The sequence below is a fragment of the Plecotus auritus genome, assembly GCF_963455305.1.
Source record: "Plecotus auritus genome assembly, chromosome: 10".
In the NCBI taxonomy this organism is placed as follows: domain Eukaryota; kingdom Metazoa; phylum Chordata; class Mammalia; order Chiroptera; family Vespertilionidae; genus Plecotus; species Plecotus auritus.
The window spans coordinates 8000295-8018411 of record NC_137785.1 but is presented as its reverse complement, the minus strand read 5'-3'; the positions used below and the strand labels follow the sequence as shown (position 1 = coordinate 8018411).

General features: G+C 42.5%; 1 protein-coding gene across 1 annotated transcript; it reads right to left on the bottom strand.

The window, feature by feature from the left end:
* Window positions 1–2045: 2045 nt before the first annotated feature.
* LOC308235776 (uncharacterized protein) lies at window positions 2046–16983 on the bottom strand. The gene is made up of 3 exons (XM_080644893.1): window positions 16863–16983; window positions 15291–15417; window positions 2046–6511 (listed from the first exon to the last, which is right to left on the bottom strand). Exons 2-3 carry the CDS (start codon window positions 15322–15324, stop codon window positions 4188–4190), a joined length of 2358 nt encoding a protein of 785 aa, XP_080501019.1. The 5' UTR covers window positions 15325–15417; window positions 16863–16983; the 3' UTR covers window positions 2046–4187.
* Between the last annotated feature and the right edge of the window lie 1134 nt (window positions 16984–18117).

The following is an 18117-nucleotide window of genomic DNA, read 5'->3' as shown; positions in this document are numbered from 1 at the left end:
TCCCATTTTCGGTTCTTATAAGTGTATTTCTAGTATCACATGATCTCACCCATCTAGGGGAAATAATGAACAACATAAACTGATGAACAAAAACAGAGCCAGAGACAGGGAAGCATCGATCAGACTGTCAAACCTCAGGGAAGGTAGGGGAGGGTGGGGGTAAGGAGGAAAAATCAACCAAAGGACTTGTATGCATGCATATAAGCCTAACCAGTGGTCACGGACAACAGGGGGGTGGGGGCATGCGTGGGGAAGGGCTCGGGAGGGGAATGGGGGGATGAGCACAAATATGTGATACCTTAATCAATAAAGAAATTAAAAAAAAATCAATGATGAGAGAGAATCACTGATAAGCTGCCTCCTGCAAGCCCCACCTGGAGATCTAGCAGGGGCCCACGCATGTGCCCTGAGAGGCAATGGAACTGTGACCTCCTGGTACATAGGTCCACTGAGCCCCCTTCCAGGGTTCTCATCATTAATGTTTCTCTCTCTCCCTCCTCACCTCCCTTGCACTATGGAATCAATAAAAACACTTTTAAAATCAATTAAATATTCTTATTAATTTATTAAAATAAATTAAGATATTTTTAAAATATATTTTTATTGATTTCAGAGAGGAAGGGAGAGGTAGAGATAGAAACATCAATGATGAGAGAGAATGATTGATTGGCTGCCTCCTGCAGGCCCCACACTGGGGATTGAGCCTGCAACCTTAGCATGTGCCCTTGACTCGAAGCTCACCCGGGACCTTTCAGTTCGAAGGCTGACATTCTATTCACCAAGCCAAACCAGCTAGGGCAATTAAAGTATTTTTTTAAAAGTAAAAATATTAAAACATATTATACCTTACAAAAAACGTTTATTACCTAAAGTAAAAATGGCACAAATGAGAGAATTTCCAACATCCATCTTTGTTGTTCCACTGTCCTATTGTTAAAGAAAATTGCCAGAACTCATAGCACATTAGGCAGAACATATGATGTTTTAACAAAGATACAGACTCAGCAAATACACTTCTGAGAAAAGGCTCACCATTAATTCCTAGAAAAAATACAATCAAACAGTGAGGTAGCATGACAAACTTATAAAGAAAAAGTTTAAATAAATGATGATTGACTGAACAAATTATTCTCTAGGATGTGGAGCCTGTGAATCCCTAACACACTGCTGAAAAAATGTAAAAAAGTACAATTAGTTAACGTTTATTTTTTATTGTTAAAGAACAGTTTATTGCCCTAACCGGTTTGGCTCAGTGGATAGAGCATCGGCCTGCGGACTGAAAGGTCCCAGGTTCGATTCTGGTCAAGGGCATGTACCTTGGTTGCGGGCACATCCCCAGTAGGAGGTGTGCAGGAGGCAGCTGATCGATGTTTCTCTCTCATCGATGTTTCTAACTCTATATCCCTCTCCCTTCCTCTCTATAAAAAAATCAATAAAATATATTTAAAAAAAAAAGAACAGTTTATTAATTTTTATTATTTTTTAAAAATATATTTTATTGATTTTTTACAGAGAGGAAGGGAGAGGGATAGAGAGCTAGAAACATCGATGAGAGAGAAACATCGATCAGCTGCCTCCTGCACACTCCCTACTGGGGATGTGCCTGCAACTAAGGTACATGCCCTTGACCGGGATCGAACCCGGGACCGTTCAGTCCGCAGGCCGACGCTCTAGTCTAGCCACTGAGCCAAACCAGCTAGGGCAGTTTATTAATTTTTAGAGAGAGAAGGGAGAGGGAGAGAAACATTGCTGGAAGAGTGCCATATTGGCCTTCCGCCTCCTGCACACCCACTTCTGTGGATCTAGCCCACAAGCCAGGCACATATCCCCACCAGCAATCAAATCCCCAACCTGTGCTACACGAGATGATGCCCAAGCACTGAGCCACACCGGCCCTGGTGGTATATTCCATTTAGATCACAATTTGCTAATCTCGGTAATTTTAAACATTCATCTACCGAGAAACTCAGGTTATGCATTGAATTTTTGACAAAGGTAAATAACACTTATATACGTATAAGAATGATACAGAAATGTTTGTACCAGCTTTGTTAGAAATAACCAAATATTTATTAAAATGGACAAACTGATGGTGACATATCAATGATAAGAATATCAGAAAAAATGATGAGTTACTAGTGTAACTTTAATAAATCTACAAGCATTTATGAAACATAAATTAAAGTAGAAAAATACTTACAAAAATAAAGTTCGCTATGAAAATGGAATGTAAATCCATGGAAACTAGGAAAGCTGTGAAGAACAGGGACAGGTTAAAAGAGGTCATGAACCAATTACGCAGAGATAGATATGGTCAGCATTGTGACTGTAATGATGGTTTCAGTTTCATGCACATGTCAAGATTTATGAAACACTATACTTAACACGTGCAATTTACTCATTGTAAATGCTCTTAAAAATGGTTCTGAATAAAACAAATGTATGTTGACCAATTCTGGAAGAACAGGTTTGGCAACTGTATATTCAATCCCCATACTTATGCCCTCTGGGTGAGTCTCATCTCAGTGACAGAAAATGTAACAAACAATGAAGAACTTTCACCCAAACCCACAAAAGCCACATCCCTGGACTAAAGACAGCCTTTGTCTCCATCTCTGTATTCCTGCCAGCACATCAATGGCTCTGATGGGAACTTCTGAGAAGCTAGGGGAGCCACAAAACATCCTCATTATAATCAATGACAATGACTGCTCCACAGCAGATAAACATCCCTGGAGGTCTCAGAATGTGCACACACAGCTCTTGTAGACTTTTCCTCAAAATAATTCCTGGATGCACGTTTAGATGAGGACCATTCCATCTAATGGGCTGCAGTCTCGTCCACCAAAAATTAGGTCAGTGTTTCTACAGTGAAAGGTTTTCACCTCACTACTTTGGTGCTCAAACCACAAACCATTACCTGTGAAATTGTAGGCCTTAAGGCACATGGCCCTCTGCAACACCTGGACAAGAGATTGCCTTCACATGCATTGGCATCCCTTGCAAACAAGAAAAGAAATTCATGCTCCCAGACATAATTGAGGATGTCACAGCTACCTCCTCTTGGGAGTGATCTGGGTGTCTCAAAGCATCCAGAAATCACATGAGAATTAGAATCCACAGTGCTTCCAAGGAAAATATGGGCACAGTGTAAATTTGCCAAAACTGCTCAGCAAATTTCTCCACCATACTGTTCCCCCATGGGCAAAAATATTTGGGACCTACAAAATTTTTCACCTCGTCATACTTGGAGGTGATCATCCTATAAACTAACCCACACAGTAAATAGAACACCCAAGATTAAAGAAGTCTTAGGAAAAAGCCTTCATTATTTTACAAACCAAAGAGACCTGAGACTAGGAGCTCTTCCATCGATGACTTAAGCACTCAATAAAGTCATCACCAACATTCAGGCAACGCATGTCCCTGAAAATGACAGTCCCTCTACAACGTTATGGTTACTGGCACCAACGGTAATCACTCCTATGGGAGAACTCATGACAGGGAAACAAGAATCATGGGCTCAGGTATTCCTAATTTTCTTCAACAAATTAGACAAGAGAGTTAGCTTCCCTGGTCACACGAGGATGATGATTGATGCCATCTGTAGGGACCTTATAGGTGGTTCAGGTGAAATACCTTCAGCAACAGAAATATGCAGTCACATAGATCTGGCAGGACATCTCTGTATGTTAGAAAGTGCAACATAATTGCATAGGATTCCAACATAAAAACAAACACCACAGCAAAAACACTTATGGGAACTTTACATAATATAGGTGATGAAATGTAAGGGATACAATTCAGAAAAATGAGGATTCACAAATTTTCTTGTATTATTAAGTACTACCTAAGAAACTACATTTCCGCCAAAACCGATTTGGCTCAGTGGATAGAGCGTCAGCCTGCGGACTGAAAGGTCCCGGGTTCAATTCCGGTCAAGGGCATGTAACTTGGTTGCGGGCACATCCCCAGTAGGAGGTGTGCAAGAGGCAGCTGACCGATGTTTCTCTCTCATCGATGTTTCTAGCTCTCTATCCCTCTCCCTTCCTCTCTGTAAAAAATCAATAAAATATATTTAAAAAAAAAAAAAAGAAACTACATTTCCTACACATCTAAGAAATTTCTCACCTTTGGACTCATAGGTGTAGAGCAAATATCGAAATTTGGCTGAGAGATAACTCACATTAATTGCACTCATAATGGCTTTCTCCAGTGTGAACTCTCTTATGATATTGGAGAGCATTGCTCCATGTAAAATATTTTCCACATTCACTGCATTGATAAGGCTTTTCTCCAGTGTGAACTCTCTGATGATATTGAAGACTACTCCTACATGTAAAAGATTTTCCACATTCACTGCATTGATAAGGCTTTTCTCCAGTGTGAACTCTCTGATGATACCGGAGACCATTGCTACCTGTAAAACATTTTCCACATTCACTGCATTGATAAGGCTTTTCTCCAGTGTGAACTCTCTGATGATATTGAAGACTACTCCTACATGTAAAAGATTTTACACATTCACTGCATTGATAAGGCTTTTCTCCAGTGTGAACTCTCTGATGATACCGGAGACCATTGCTACCTGTAAAACATTTTCCACATTCACTGCATTGATAAGGCTTTTCTCCAGTGTGAATTCTCTGATGATATCGGAGATTACTGATACATGTAAAAGATTTTCCACATTCACCGCAATTATGTTTTCCCCCTCTATGAAGTCTGTGATGATTACGGAGGGCAGTGCCATGTGTAAAAGATTTCCCACATTCACTGCAATGATAAGGCTTTTCTGCAGTGTGAACTCTCTGATGATATTGGAGACCACTGCTACATCTAAAAGATTTTCCACAATCACTGCATTGATAAGGCTTTTCTCCAGTGTGAACTCTCTGATGGTATCGGAGACTACTGCTACCTCTAAAAAATTTCCCACACTCAATGCATTTATAAGGCTTTTCTCCTGTATGAACTCTCTGATGACAATGAAGATGACCGATCCTGGTAAAATATTTCCCACATTCACTGCAGTGATAACGCCTTTCTCCAGTGTGCACTCTCTGATGACGACAAAGTTCAGTTTTACTGGTGTAAGCTTTCCCACATTCACTGCATTTATAAGGCTTTTCTCTGGTGTGAACCCTCTGATGATAACGAAGGGTAGTGCTCTGGGTAAAAGATTTCCCACATTCACTGCATTTATAAGGCTTTTCTCCTGTATGAACTCTCTGATGATAACGAAAGGCAATGCTCCGGGTAAAAGATTTTCCACATTCGCTGCATTTAAAAGGATTTTCTCCTGTATGAAGCCTCTGATGATAACGAAGGGTAGTGCTCTGGGTAAAAGATTTTCCACATTCACAACATTTATAAGGCTTTTCTCCTGTATGGATTCTCTGATGACGACGAAGGTTATTGCTAGCCGGAAAAGATTTCCCACATTCAGTGCATTGATAAGGCTTTTCTCCAGCGTGAACTCTCTGATGATATTGGAGAGCACTGCTACTTGTAAAAGATTTTCCACATTCACTGCAGTAATAAGACCTTTCTGCAGTGTGCACTCTCTGATGACAATAAAGATGACTGCTAGTGCTGTAAGATTTCCCACATTCACTACATTTATAAGGCTTTTCTCCAGTGTGAACTCTCTGATGACAATGACGAATACTATTACTGGTACAAGATTTCTCACGCTCATTGTACTCATAAGGCCCTTCTCCTGTGTGAACTCTCTGCTCATAATGGAGGGTACTGTTACTGGTAAAAGTTGTTTCACATTCACTGCACTCACAAGGCCTTTCTCCAGTGTGCAAAGCTTGGTGATCACCTAGGCTGTTACTACTGGTAAAAAATTTCCCATATTCACTGCACTGATAAGGCCTTTCTCCAGTGTGACCTCGCTGTTGATAATGAAATCTAGAAAATTTGGTAAAATATTTTCCACATTCAGAGCTCACAAAACACTGACTTCCAACATGGACACCCTTTTCCTGAATAAACATGTGGGTGCAACTAACGTCTTCCTTACATTCTTTTCTGGTATAATAATTTTTTCTCCTTTGAAACATCATCCCACACGTCGGAACAGCATTTGGAATATCCCTGGTGTGAGTATCCTTTAGGTGGAGATGTCCTGACCCGGTAAGGACACCCTGCCCAACCTCCCCACATGTGAAATGATTCTGGGACACATTGAAATCGCAGCTGTTTGCAAGTGAGATCCTGTCCACACCTGTACTGAAAGTCTTCTCTCTCACATGCTGTTGGTGAACTTTTACACGAAAGTAAAACCATTTTGCACATGCCCCACACCTCAACAGTATCTGTCTGTGTTGTGTTCCCTGCAGTTCAGTCAAGTGGAAAATGTTTCCCAAGACGAGCCCACAACTCTCACAGGGGTGGCTCTTCTGGGAAGACAAGGCTAACTTGCGATTCCTTGCCTGTGACACTCTTACAGAAACCTTCTGTTCCACCGGGACCTCAACGTTCTCTGCTCCACAGCAGCAACCTGAACACAAGGAAACACTGGTGAGGTATATGTTGACGTTATGGAATCAGAATATCTTCACCACAAATGTTTATCGGTTATGACTAGGCATGATTCCATAGAGAGATTTTCAAGACAAGTGAAGTATACTCTGAGGAAATTGCTGTTAAAAGTATATAACATGGCCAGTCACGATGAAAATCTCACCAATGGAAGGACAGAAGCACAGGATGGGATACAAAGAAGAGAGTAAGGCCCTACTCATTGGTGCTGCACAAAGGCTTTTTTGAAGACCTTACATGCTGGCCATGTGAGTCTGTGCAGAATCATTTGAAGGTGCTCCTACCCATCAGATTTAATTGTATTAGAGCACATTAGGTTTAACATCAATATAATACTTGTCCACTCCAAGGTGGTGAAGGCATGGACCAACGTTGGTTTGCAGTGAAGAGAAACCTGTGAAAGAGGCAAAGGTGCAAAGTCCAGAGGTTAAAGTTATCCTTGGGCTGGGAATCTCAGTAGAAATGATCACTATTCAACCTGTGTAGTTGGCAAAGTATCAATAATAACCAAAAACAAGCATAACTGGGTAAGGTCTGGGCAACTGTAAGAAAACACTGATGAATAAAACGAGTTTCTAGTTATAAATGTAACAAAGGCCAGGCATGAAAGCCTCCCCAACGACCCTTCACCAAGGCAAGACTGCTTGTGGGTCCACTGTGTCATTCATAAAGTCACGTTTCTTCTCTGATGCACACATTATTCTTCCCCTTCAATCCCATTTGAGCCATTGCATGGCATAAATGATGCAAATCTTCAAAGAACAACAGGAAAGATGGATGGTCAACACTGTGGTAGAACAACAAAGGACAAATGAGATCACAGACCAAAGACCTAGGTGAGTGACATCAGCAAACTGGCAGGATCAGAAATATGAGCATCTCCCCCATCCCAGTGTAAGCAGACAGCTATCCATGAGCAAAGCAGCCCACAGGAAATGGGAATAAGAGTACCATGAAGACAAACAGTATTACAGACACAAATAAAGGAGAACTGTACATTGCCGAAACCGGTTTGGCTCAGTGGATAGAGCGTCGGCCTGTGGACTGAAGGGTCCCGGGTTCGATTCCGGTCAAGGGCATGTACCTTGGTTGCGGGCACATCCCCAATGGGAGGTGTGCAGGAGGCAGCTGATCGATGTTTCTCTCTCATCGATGTTTCTGGCTCTCTATCCCTCTCCCTTCCTCTCTGTAGAATATCAATAAAATATATTTAAAAAAAAAAATAAAGGAGAACTGTACAGAAAGGATGACTGGACATACTGGGTGAACAAACATACTTGAAGATACCTACAGTCAAATACAAGGGTCCTCCAGCAGCCACTGTGCTTCTGCTATCATTGACCATAGTGGCTTCTTCAAAAAATACTGGAAATCATTGTGTTTAAAAACCACAGAATGCCTTGGCCAGTACGGCTCAGTTGGTTGGAGGATCGTCCTGTTTACCTAAGGGTGTAGGATTCAATTCCCAGGCAAGGCACATATCACTATGTGGGTTCCATTTCCAGTTAGTTTGTGTGCAGAAGGCAGCCGAAGTATTCCCTCAAGTGATGTTTCTCTCTCTCTCTCCCCCCCCCTCTCTTCCTGTTTATCTGAAAGCAATAATAAATTAACAAATAAGAATTTCAAGGTAGCCAAACACAAAACAGAACTAAAAGAAGTCTAGAGACAAAGTAAATAAAAAAACTAATTACCAAAATTCATGTATAAAATTCAAAAAATGCAATTCTAAGAGGAATTGTTATGGGGATAAATGCTTACAGTACGAAAACACATCTCAAAAAACCTAACCAGCCATCTCAGGAAGCTAGAAACAAAAAAAGAAGATAAACCCAAAGGTTGCAAAGGAATGAAAAAATAAATATTTGAACAAGTATCAAAAAAGGGAGATAAGATAAAATAAAAGGATACCTGATAGGTATTTTCTAAAAAATACAAAAATTGGCAAACCTTGAGCTAGACTAAAGCAAAAAACAAACAAAGAAAAAAACAAGCAACAAAGAAATGAAAGTTAAGACAATACACCTCACATTATGAACCACAAAGCATCATAATAGATGTTGATGTTAGGAGATGACATGACCCTCCATAGAGAAATTTGTCAAGATCCCATTTGAGCTTCTGAAATACATAAACAAATTCAGAGCCCTGGCCAGGTGGGTCAATTGTTGAGTATGTGGTCCCGATGCACCAAGGTTGTGGGTTCGATCCCCCATCAGGGCACATGTAGGGGACAACCAAAGAATGCATAGATGGACAGAACAGCACATCAATGCTTCACGCTCTTTCTCTATCTTCCTGTCTCTAAAATCAATAAATAAAGGCTGGCCAGTGCAGGTCAGTGATTGAGCATCGGCCCATAACCTAGGATACTGGTTGGCAAACTTATTAGTCAACACAGCCAAATATCAACAGTACAACGATTGAAATTTCTTTTGAGAGCCAAATTTATAAACTTAAAACTATATAGGTAAGTACATTGTTATTAACGTAATTAGGGTATTCCTAAGCTCGCCTTTGCTAAAAACTCAAGAGGCCAAAGAGCCGCGGTTTGCTGACCACTGTCCTAGGACATTACAATTACATTCCTTGTCAGGATACACGCACAAGTTGTGGCCCTACTCTCCAGTGGGGGGAATGCAGGAGGCAGCTGATCAATGGCACTCTCTCATAATTCATGTTTCTATCTCTCTCTCCTCTCTTCCTCGCTGAAATCAATAAAAATATATTTTAAAATTAAATAAATAATTTAAAGAATAAATAAATAGCCCTAGCACTGTGTCGCTAAGTGCTGAGAGTGCCTGCCTGTACACGCGAAGGTCACGGGTTTGATTCCCAGTAAAGAGCAGATATGTGGATTTCAGGTCTGATCCCCCCTCTTAGTGGGGGCACATGTGGGAGGCAACCAATTGTTGTTTCTCTCTCTCCTCTCTCTCTCTCTCTCTCTTCCCCCCCCCCTCCGCAAGAAAAAAAAAATCAATGGAAAAAATATTCTCACTCGCCAAAACTGGTTTGGCTCAGTGGATAGAGCGTCGGCCTGCGGACTGAGAGGTCCCGGGTTCGATTCCGGTCAGGGGCATGTGACTTGGTTGCGTGCACATCCCCGGTGGGGTGTGTGCGGGGGGCAGCTGATCGATGTTTCTCTCTCATCGATGTTTCTGACTATCTATCCCTCTTCCTTCCTCTCTGTGAAAAATCAATAAAATATATTTAAAAAAAAAATATTCTCACTCTTCAGGTGAAGATAAAAGAAGACTAAGGAATGAAATTCAGAAAAGATACGAGAGAGGAGATCCAAGATGCCGATGTAGGCAAAAGCCTGTACTCGCTGCCTCCCACAACCCCATCAAAATTAAATCTAAAATACAAAACAACCATCAGCCAGAACAGCTGGACAGCAGGCTGAATAGAAGTGTTATGACTAGAGAAGTAAAGAAGACAGCACACTGAGACTGGTAGGAGGTGCGGAGGCACAGAAGGTGCTGGTCCTGTACCCATGTGGGCCACTTTTTTAATTGGGAGGGAGATCGCCTCTGCAGAGGTCACCTGGAAGAGCAAGGGATCCTAATCCCACAGAAGATGCCCAGCCCAGGGTCCCAGAGCTGGGAAGAAAAACCTACTGGCAGTAAGAACTAAGGGCTCTAAACACCAGTGCATATTAGGGCTCAGTGACACAGAGGCTGCAGGAGATCCAGCTGCTCCTCTTAAAATGCCAGCACCACGAACTGAATTTACAAGCTCCTGCTTCCTCTGAGCTACACTGCTGGGCGAGCCTCGGAAGGGGGACACAGACACTTATGAAGAGAAATTGGACTAGCATCAGGGCAGGAACTTGAGGGCAGCTTTCTACCACACTGAGGTGGTCACAGCAGTCATTACCCCTATGCTGGGACATTCTGGGTCGCAGGGCTGACCACCAGCCATTTCTGTTTGCTCCGCCTCGTGATTCCCTGAGACCTCACCCAACCCACTTTACGAGCCACCCAAGCTGTGTGCTGCAGCTTTTGTATATGAATGGCCTGTCCTTGCTCAGGCTAAAATCTGTCATAAAAGTTGCAGTTGGGCCCTGGCCGGTTTGGCTCAGTGGATAGAGCGTCTGCCTGCGGATTGAAGGGTCCCAGGTTCGATTCCGGTCAAGGGCCTGTACCTTTGTTGCGGGCACATCCCCAGTGGGGGGTGTGCAAAAAAAGTTCCAGTTGGGTCAGGAAGTTCCAAAACTATCAATAAAATCCAAGACCTGGCACCAACACCAGCCTTCCTTGCTTCACAGCTGGGCCTTGTCCGGGCACTTCCAAACCCAAGACAAAGAGGAGATTCTGCAGATCTCTCTGTAGATCCTGCTGGGTGGCCCCAGGCAGGGGCTGACATTACACATCCCTGGAGACCCAAGAGCCAGTATACCCAGTGGTCAGTGTCATACCATACCAGCTTACAACTCTCTATCCATAAGCAACACACTCAAGGGGCAGACTCACTGAGCACCAAAGCCCCAGTGAAGCAAGTCCTGCTCCGTAGGGGTGTCTCCTGCACAGCAGCTCTCCCACTGTAGTCACAGTAGTCTCCATAGATGCTAAAATCCTCGACAAAATTCTAGCAAATCGGATCCAGCATTACATTAGAAAGATCATACACCATGACCAAGTCAGATTTATTCTGGGGATGCAAGGATGGTAAAATATCCGCAAATCAATAAACATGATACATCACATAAACAAATTAAAAGATAAAAATCATATAATCCTATCAACTGATGCAGAAAGAGCATTTGACAAAAACTTGATAAAAACTCTCAGCAACGTGGGAGTACAGGAATCATACCTCAACATAAACAAAGCCTTATATGATAAACCTACAACCAACATCATACTCAGTGGGCAAAAACTAAACCCATTTCCCCTAAGAACAGGAACAAGACAGGAATGCCCACTTTCATCACTCCTGTTTGATATAGGATTGGAAGTGCTAGCCATTGCGATCAGACAAGAAGATGAAATGAAAGGCATCCAAATTGGAAAAGAAGTAAAACTGTCATTATTCGCAGATGACATGATATTGTACATAGAAAACCCAAAAGACTCCATCAAAAAACTACTAGATTTAATGAATTCAGCAATGTAGCAGGATACAAAATTAACACCAAGAAATCCATAGCTTTTTTATATACCAATAATGAACTTACAGAAATAGGAACAAACAATAACAATCCCACTGACCAGTGCAACACAAAAATTAGCATACCTAGGAACAAACTTAACTAAGGAGGTAAGAGCTGTGTACATGGAAAACTATAGGACGTAGAAAAAAGAGCTAGAGGAAGACATAAACAAATGGAAGAATATATCGTGTTCATGGATTGGCAGAATCAACATTATTAAAATGTACAAACTACCTAAAGCAATAGATTTAATGCAATTTCCATTAAAATGTCAACGGCATATTTCACAGACCTAGAACAAACTCTCCAAAAATGCACCCCGAAAAAAAAGACTCCGAATAGCCACAGGTATCTAGAGAAAGAACAAAGTTGGAGGGATCACAATACCAGATATAAAGCTATATTACAAAGCTACGGTTCTCAAAACTGCCTGGTATTGGCACAACAGCGGACAGAAGAGAAAAGAGAACCCAGTAATTACCCAAGCCATTATGCTCAATTATTATTTGACAAAGGATGCAAGAGCATAGAGTCAAGATAGTCTCTTCACCTCTAACTGGTTTGGCTCAGTGGATAGAGTGTTGGCCTGTGGACTGAAAGATCCCAGGTTCAATTCCAGTCAAGGGCATGTACCTTGATTGTGGGCACATCCCCAGTAGGAGGTGTGCAAGAGGCAGCTGATCGATATTTCTCTCTCATTGATGTTTCTAACTCTGTCCCTCTCTCTTCCTCTCTGTAAAAAAATCAATGAAATATATTAAAAAAATATTTTTTTTAAAAAAAAGATGTCTCTTCAGGTCTAACTAGTATGTCTCAGTTGATAGAGCGTCGGCCTGCAGACTCAAGGGTCCCAGGTTCGATTCCAGTCAAGGGCATATGCCCTGGTTGTGGGCTCGATCCCCAGTAGGGGGTGTGCAGGAAGCTGCCAATCAGTGATTGTCTCTCATCATTGATGTTTCTATCTCTCTCTCCTGCTCCCCTTCGTCTAAGAAATCAATAAAAATAAAAAAATAAACCAGACCCCTAATTTAAACCATACACAAAAATAAACTCAAAATGGATAAAGGACTTAAATGTAAGATGGGAAACCATAAACATCTTAGAAGAATTCACAATTAAAAAAATATCAGATATTTACTGTAGCAATATCTTTACAGATACAGCTCCTAGGGCAATGAAAACTAAAGAGAAAATAAACTAATGAGGCTACGTCAAAATAAAAAGCTTCTGCACAGCAAAAGAAACCATCAACAAAAGAACAAGAAAGCCCACTGCATGGGAGAATGTATTTACCAATGTTATATCTGATAAGGGCCTAATCTTCAAAATTTACAGGGAACTCATACATCTTAACGACATGAGATAAACTATCCAATCAAAAAATGGGTAGCCCTAGCTGGTTCGGCTCAGTGGATAGAGCGTCGGCCTGCGGACTCAAGGGTCCCCGGTTCGATTCCAGTCAAGGGCATGTACCTTGGTTGCAGGCACATGACCGGTGGGGAGTGTGCAGGAGGCAGCTGATCGATGTTTCTCTCTCATCGATGTTTCTAACTCTCTATCCCTCTCCCTTCCTCTTTGTAAAAAATCAATAAAAATAAAAAATAATGGGTAAAGGACTTAAATAGACACTTTTCAAAAGTGGACATACAGAAGGCCAGGGGACATATGAAACATGCTCAAAGTCACTAATCATCTAAGACAGTGGTTCTCAACCTTCCTAATGCCCGACCCTTTAATACAGGTCCTCATGTTGTGGTGACCCCCAACCTTAAAATTATTTTCGTTTCTACTACATAACTGTAATTCTGTTACTGTTATGAATCATAAGGTAAATATCTGATATGCAGGATGTCTAAGGCGACACCCTTGAAAGGGTTGTTCAACCCCCAAAGGGGTCGTGACCCACAGGTTGAGATCCTCTGCTCTAGAGAGTGTAGGGAATATTCCTACCTAAACCTCTTTTCAGACATGGTCGGTTATATTTTCCTTCCTCTCGAGTTCCAAGAGCCTGTGACATTAAAGTTGTAAATACTTTATCACAAAGGAAATTGGTCAAGCACTCTGAAAAGTGTTTTTACTGTTAATGTGGTATACAGGAAGATATTAGAATAAGTTTAATCAATTATCAGTCATTATTTTCATAAATGTTGTATTTATATCATGGTTTTATATGTCTTTGTTATTGTTATATTATGTTGTAACTTTTTATTAATGAATTTATACATTATTTTCATATACATTTTACTAATTTTCATTCTACTCTGACACTTCTATTATAGAGAAGGAGTGAATAGTGATATTAAAATATTTCTTCTATTTAATTTCTTTTCAATGTGCATGAATCTGAGCAATGGGCCAATGGTTTGTAAATATAACAAAAATTCAATATTTGGAAAGCTTAATTAAACATATGCAAAGGGAGATGTATTTTATTATAAACTGGAAAAAGTATTCAAAACATCAATAGCGCCCAAATCGGTTTGGCTCAGTGGATAGTTCGGCCTGTGGACTGAAGGGTCCCAGGTTCATTTCGAGTCAAGGGCATGTACCTTGGTTGCAGGCACATCCCCAGTAGGGGGTGTGCAAGAGGCAGCTGATCAATGTTTCTCTCTCATCGATGTTTCTAACTCTCTATCCCTCTCTCTTCTACTCTATAAAAAACTCAATTAAAAAAAAATATTAAAAAAAAACAACAACACACACAATAGCAAATAAATAAATATGGTTAAAAATAGGTCTTGCCGAAACCGGTTTGGATCAGTTGATACAGCGTCAGCCTTAGAACTGAAAGGTCCCAGGTTCGATTCCGGTCACGGGCAAGTATCTTGGTTGTGGGCATATCCCCAGTAGGAGGTGTGCAGGAGGCAGCTGATCGATGTATCTCTCGCATCGATGTTTCTAGCTCTCTATCCCTCCCCCTTCCTCTCTGTAAAATATCAATAAAATATATTTAAATATATATATATATATATATATATATATATATATATATATATATATATATATATTTTTTTTTTTTTTTTTTTTTTTTAAATAGGTCTAAAGCCCTGAATGGTTTGGCTCAGTGGTTGAGCATCCATGTGTCACAGTTAGGTTCATAGTCAGGGTACATGCCCGGGTTGTGGACTGGATCCCCAGTAGGAGGCATGCAGAAGATACCCAATCGATAACTCTCTCTCATCATTGATGTCTCTCTCTCCCTCTTCTTCTCTGAAATCAATTAAAAAATATTTACAAATAAAATAGGAATAAGAATGTAGACACTACTTAAATAAAAACGTATAAATGACCAACAGGAATAAAGAATATGCTTTTGCTCACTACTCAACTGGAATCCATTAGTCTCCCTGCCACACAACCACCCACAAACCCTCCCTACCAGTTCGGTACGGCAGGTGTTGTGATTAAAAGTATAGAAGGGAGCAGTGTAATCAAACCTACCCTGCCAATCACAGCAAAAACCCAGAAAACTGTACAAATCCAGCAACGTGTTCAGTCCACAGGTTAGGACAGAGCACCCTAGAGGTGAGGGGGCATAGGAAACGCAAAACCAACTTCCAGGAACCAGCCAGAGTGAGGGTCTTACCCAGGGACGATACAAGTTCAAAGTTCTCCAGCATCACATTCAGGTACAGACGTCTCTGACCCTCATCAAGGCGGCTCCATTCCTCCCTGGAGAAGTACAGGGCAATGTCCTCAAAGGTCACACCAACCTGTCAGAATTGAGACAATTGAACCATCGTTGAAATTTTGAGAACTAGCAATCCTAGTCCTTACACATCTTCCTCACCCTCAACCTCCTCCAGGGCACCCCAGTTTTGTGTGGACACCAGGTCCTAATGCTGTGATGGCTGCTCTCTTACCACAGTCCCATTGGTCACTGTTATTGCCCTCAGCACAACACATGGGTTGGGAAGAGGGACAGTAGAGAAACTCTATCTAAAGCTCTGGGCCATGCCTGCAGGGCCCCAGCCTTCCTGCCAAGCAAGACCATTGCAGTTTCCCAGATCATGCCTCCAAGGGTTTATGCTTCATCCTAGAGTCCTCATACGAGCCCTGGCAGGTTTGTCTCAGTGGACAGAGTTTTGGACTGTGGACTGAAGGATCCCGGGTTGGATTCTAATCAAGGACACATGCCCGGGTTGCAGACTCCATACCCAGTACGGGCTTCCAGAGTCAACCTATGAATGATTCTCTCATCAATGATGTTTCTCTCTCTTTCTCTCTCTCTCTTCTCTCTCCCCCTCTCCTTTCCTCTCTGAAATCAATTTTAAAAAATATTTTTTTAAAGTCCTAATACCAGGTTTCCAGCACCATCAGCTCACACTTCCTCCAGATGTGCACACCACTGTGTAATGTCTGACCTCATCACAACTTCAGACCCCAGGTTCACTGCCTCAGCTCTGCCACCTTCCTGCTCCACAGCACAGGGCCTCTCTGGACTCACCCATGACTTTGGCGTATGGAACCAAGAGAGTGCTTGAGAGGTTTCAGAAGGATCTAGCACAACCCGATTCCTGGTGGACCCCACAGCCTGGGGAGAGCAGGGCGGGCGGCTCTGAAATCCTCCATGCCCGTCTCTGACCTTGGATACAATACTCACCACCCACATCCGCAGGGGAATTTCAGATACAAGTCACCCCTGTCCTCTCTGTCCTGCACTTCCTGTGTCCTCAGAACTCACAACACTCCACTCTCCCCTCCACCTTCCTCAGGGTCCTTGACCGGGACCTGAGCTGCAGGACGTGACAGGCGCCCTGACCCCAGGCTGCTGGGTGGAGCGGAAGGAGGCGGGGAGGGCAGGTGTGGCGGGGAGGGGGACGCGAACTCACCTCAGCTGAGCACCTGAGTGAGGCCATTGCCATTGGACGCTGTGCGCGGATCCAGGCCGGAGAGGCCGGAGAGGCCGGGAAGAAGCAGGGGCAGTGGAAGGGGGAGGAAAGGGTCTCTGTTCCGTCACGGACTTGGGTAACCCGGAGGCCTCAGCGAATTTCACTCCCACGTGAGGGCTGAGCCGGAAAGGACTCGGGCCTTCTCCCACCTGCAGCCTCCCACCCGGTACAGGAGTAGACTCTGGGTGAAGACCAATAGCCACCTAGAGATCACCGGAAGTCCCGCCCCCGCCCGCGAGTGATGCAAGAGTAAAGCTTTTTCTGACCTTTCATTGGCTAAGATGGCGGTATTCCTCACAAGGCCTTCTGGGTAATGTGGGTTCCAGAGTCCAAGATGGTGATGGAAGGTTTCTCCATATCACTCCAAGGACAACACCGCCATCTGCTGGTAGGGACACTGGGAAATGACCTTCCTCATGAAAGAGACATCTTGAAAATGGCTAAAAAAGAGTTGTCATTTTCCTGGTAAAGCGACTGGAGTCCTTTTTATGAAAACACATTATCTGTGAGACCAATGCAGCTCGTCATAATATAGCGGAATGCCTGCATTACAGTCTGGATAGTTTTAGGACACAAATGACGTACTTACACCACCATATGTGTATGTTACAAATAGTACACAACATCCCACAGACCTATCCAGTTTGATTAGTGGTTACAGCATGGACTATGGATGTGAGTTTAAACAAATAATCTTCTCTATCAAAGAACAGTTTAGACAGACGCCATTTTGGACTGCATGCCTTGGAGGCGGCCATGTTGCCCCCATGGCTTGCAGCTCCCCCCTGGGGGCTGTCAGTCTTGAAACAGCAAAGGCCAACCCCTCCCTTAGAATTCCCCAATCGCCAAAGACTGGGCCCCTTAGTTCCAATCAAGAGCAAGGGACAGGTCACCTGAGTGAAGGATTATAAATAGAGGCTCACCTACTTTCAATGTGGGTTTTAACATTCTCACATCCAATGCTCCTCATTCCAGAGTACTGCTCATTTCATATCTCCACAGCACCATCACCCAATGATTCACTATCACAGAGAATATTTTCTTTTTCAATGATTTGCTCCTCCTTCCATAAAGCCTTTGAACAAGCCTTGTTGGGAACACGTGTCTTTATGCACTGCTGTGTAACACGGGCCAGTTCAGCCTCAGAAGCAGATGGGATCCTTAGTAAAAGGTGGTTGACGCGCCGAAACCGGTTTGGGTCAGTGGATAGAGCATCGGCCTGCGGACTGAAAGGTCCCAGGTTTGATTCCGGTCAAGGGCACACCCCCAGTAGGCAGCTGATCAATGTTTCTAGCTCTCTATCCCTCTCCTCTCTCTTCCTCTCTGTAAAAAATTAATAAAATATATTTAAAAAAAAAAAAAAGGTGGTTGACGTCATGAAAAATCATGCTGTGGCTTTACTTCCACAGTTCTACATTTTTCTGCTCACACCGTATTACATTTTCTCAGCTCACTATATTTTCCTCAAGTTGTCATGAATGAGGAAGCCTCACATTTGTAGAAAAAAGAATTTCATGGTAG

Coding starts and splice junctions, on each gene's coding strand:
- LOC308235776 (XM_080644893.1), bottom strand. CDS start 15,324: ATGCTGGAGAACTTTGAACTTGTATCGTCCCTGG. Junction 6,512..15,290: donor TGAACTTGTATCGTCCCTGG/GTAAGACCCTCA, acceptor CCTTGTGTTCAG/GTTGCTGCTGTGGAGCAGAG.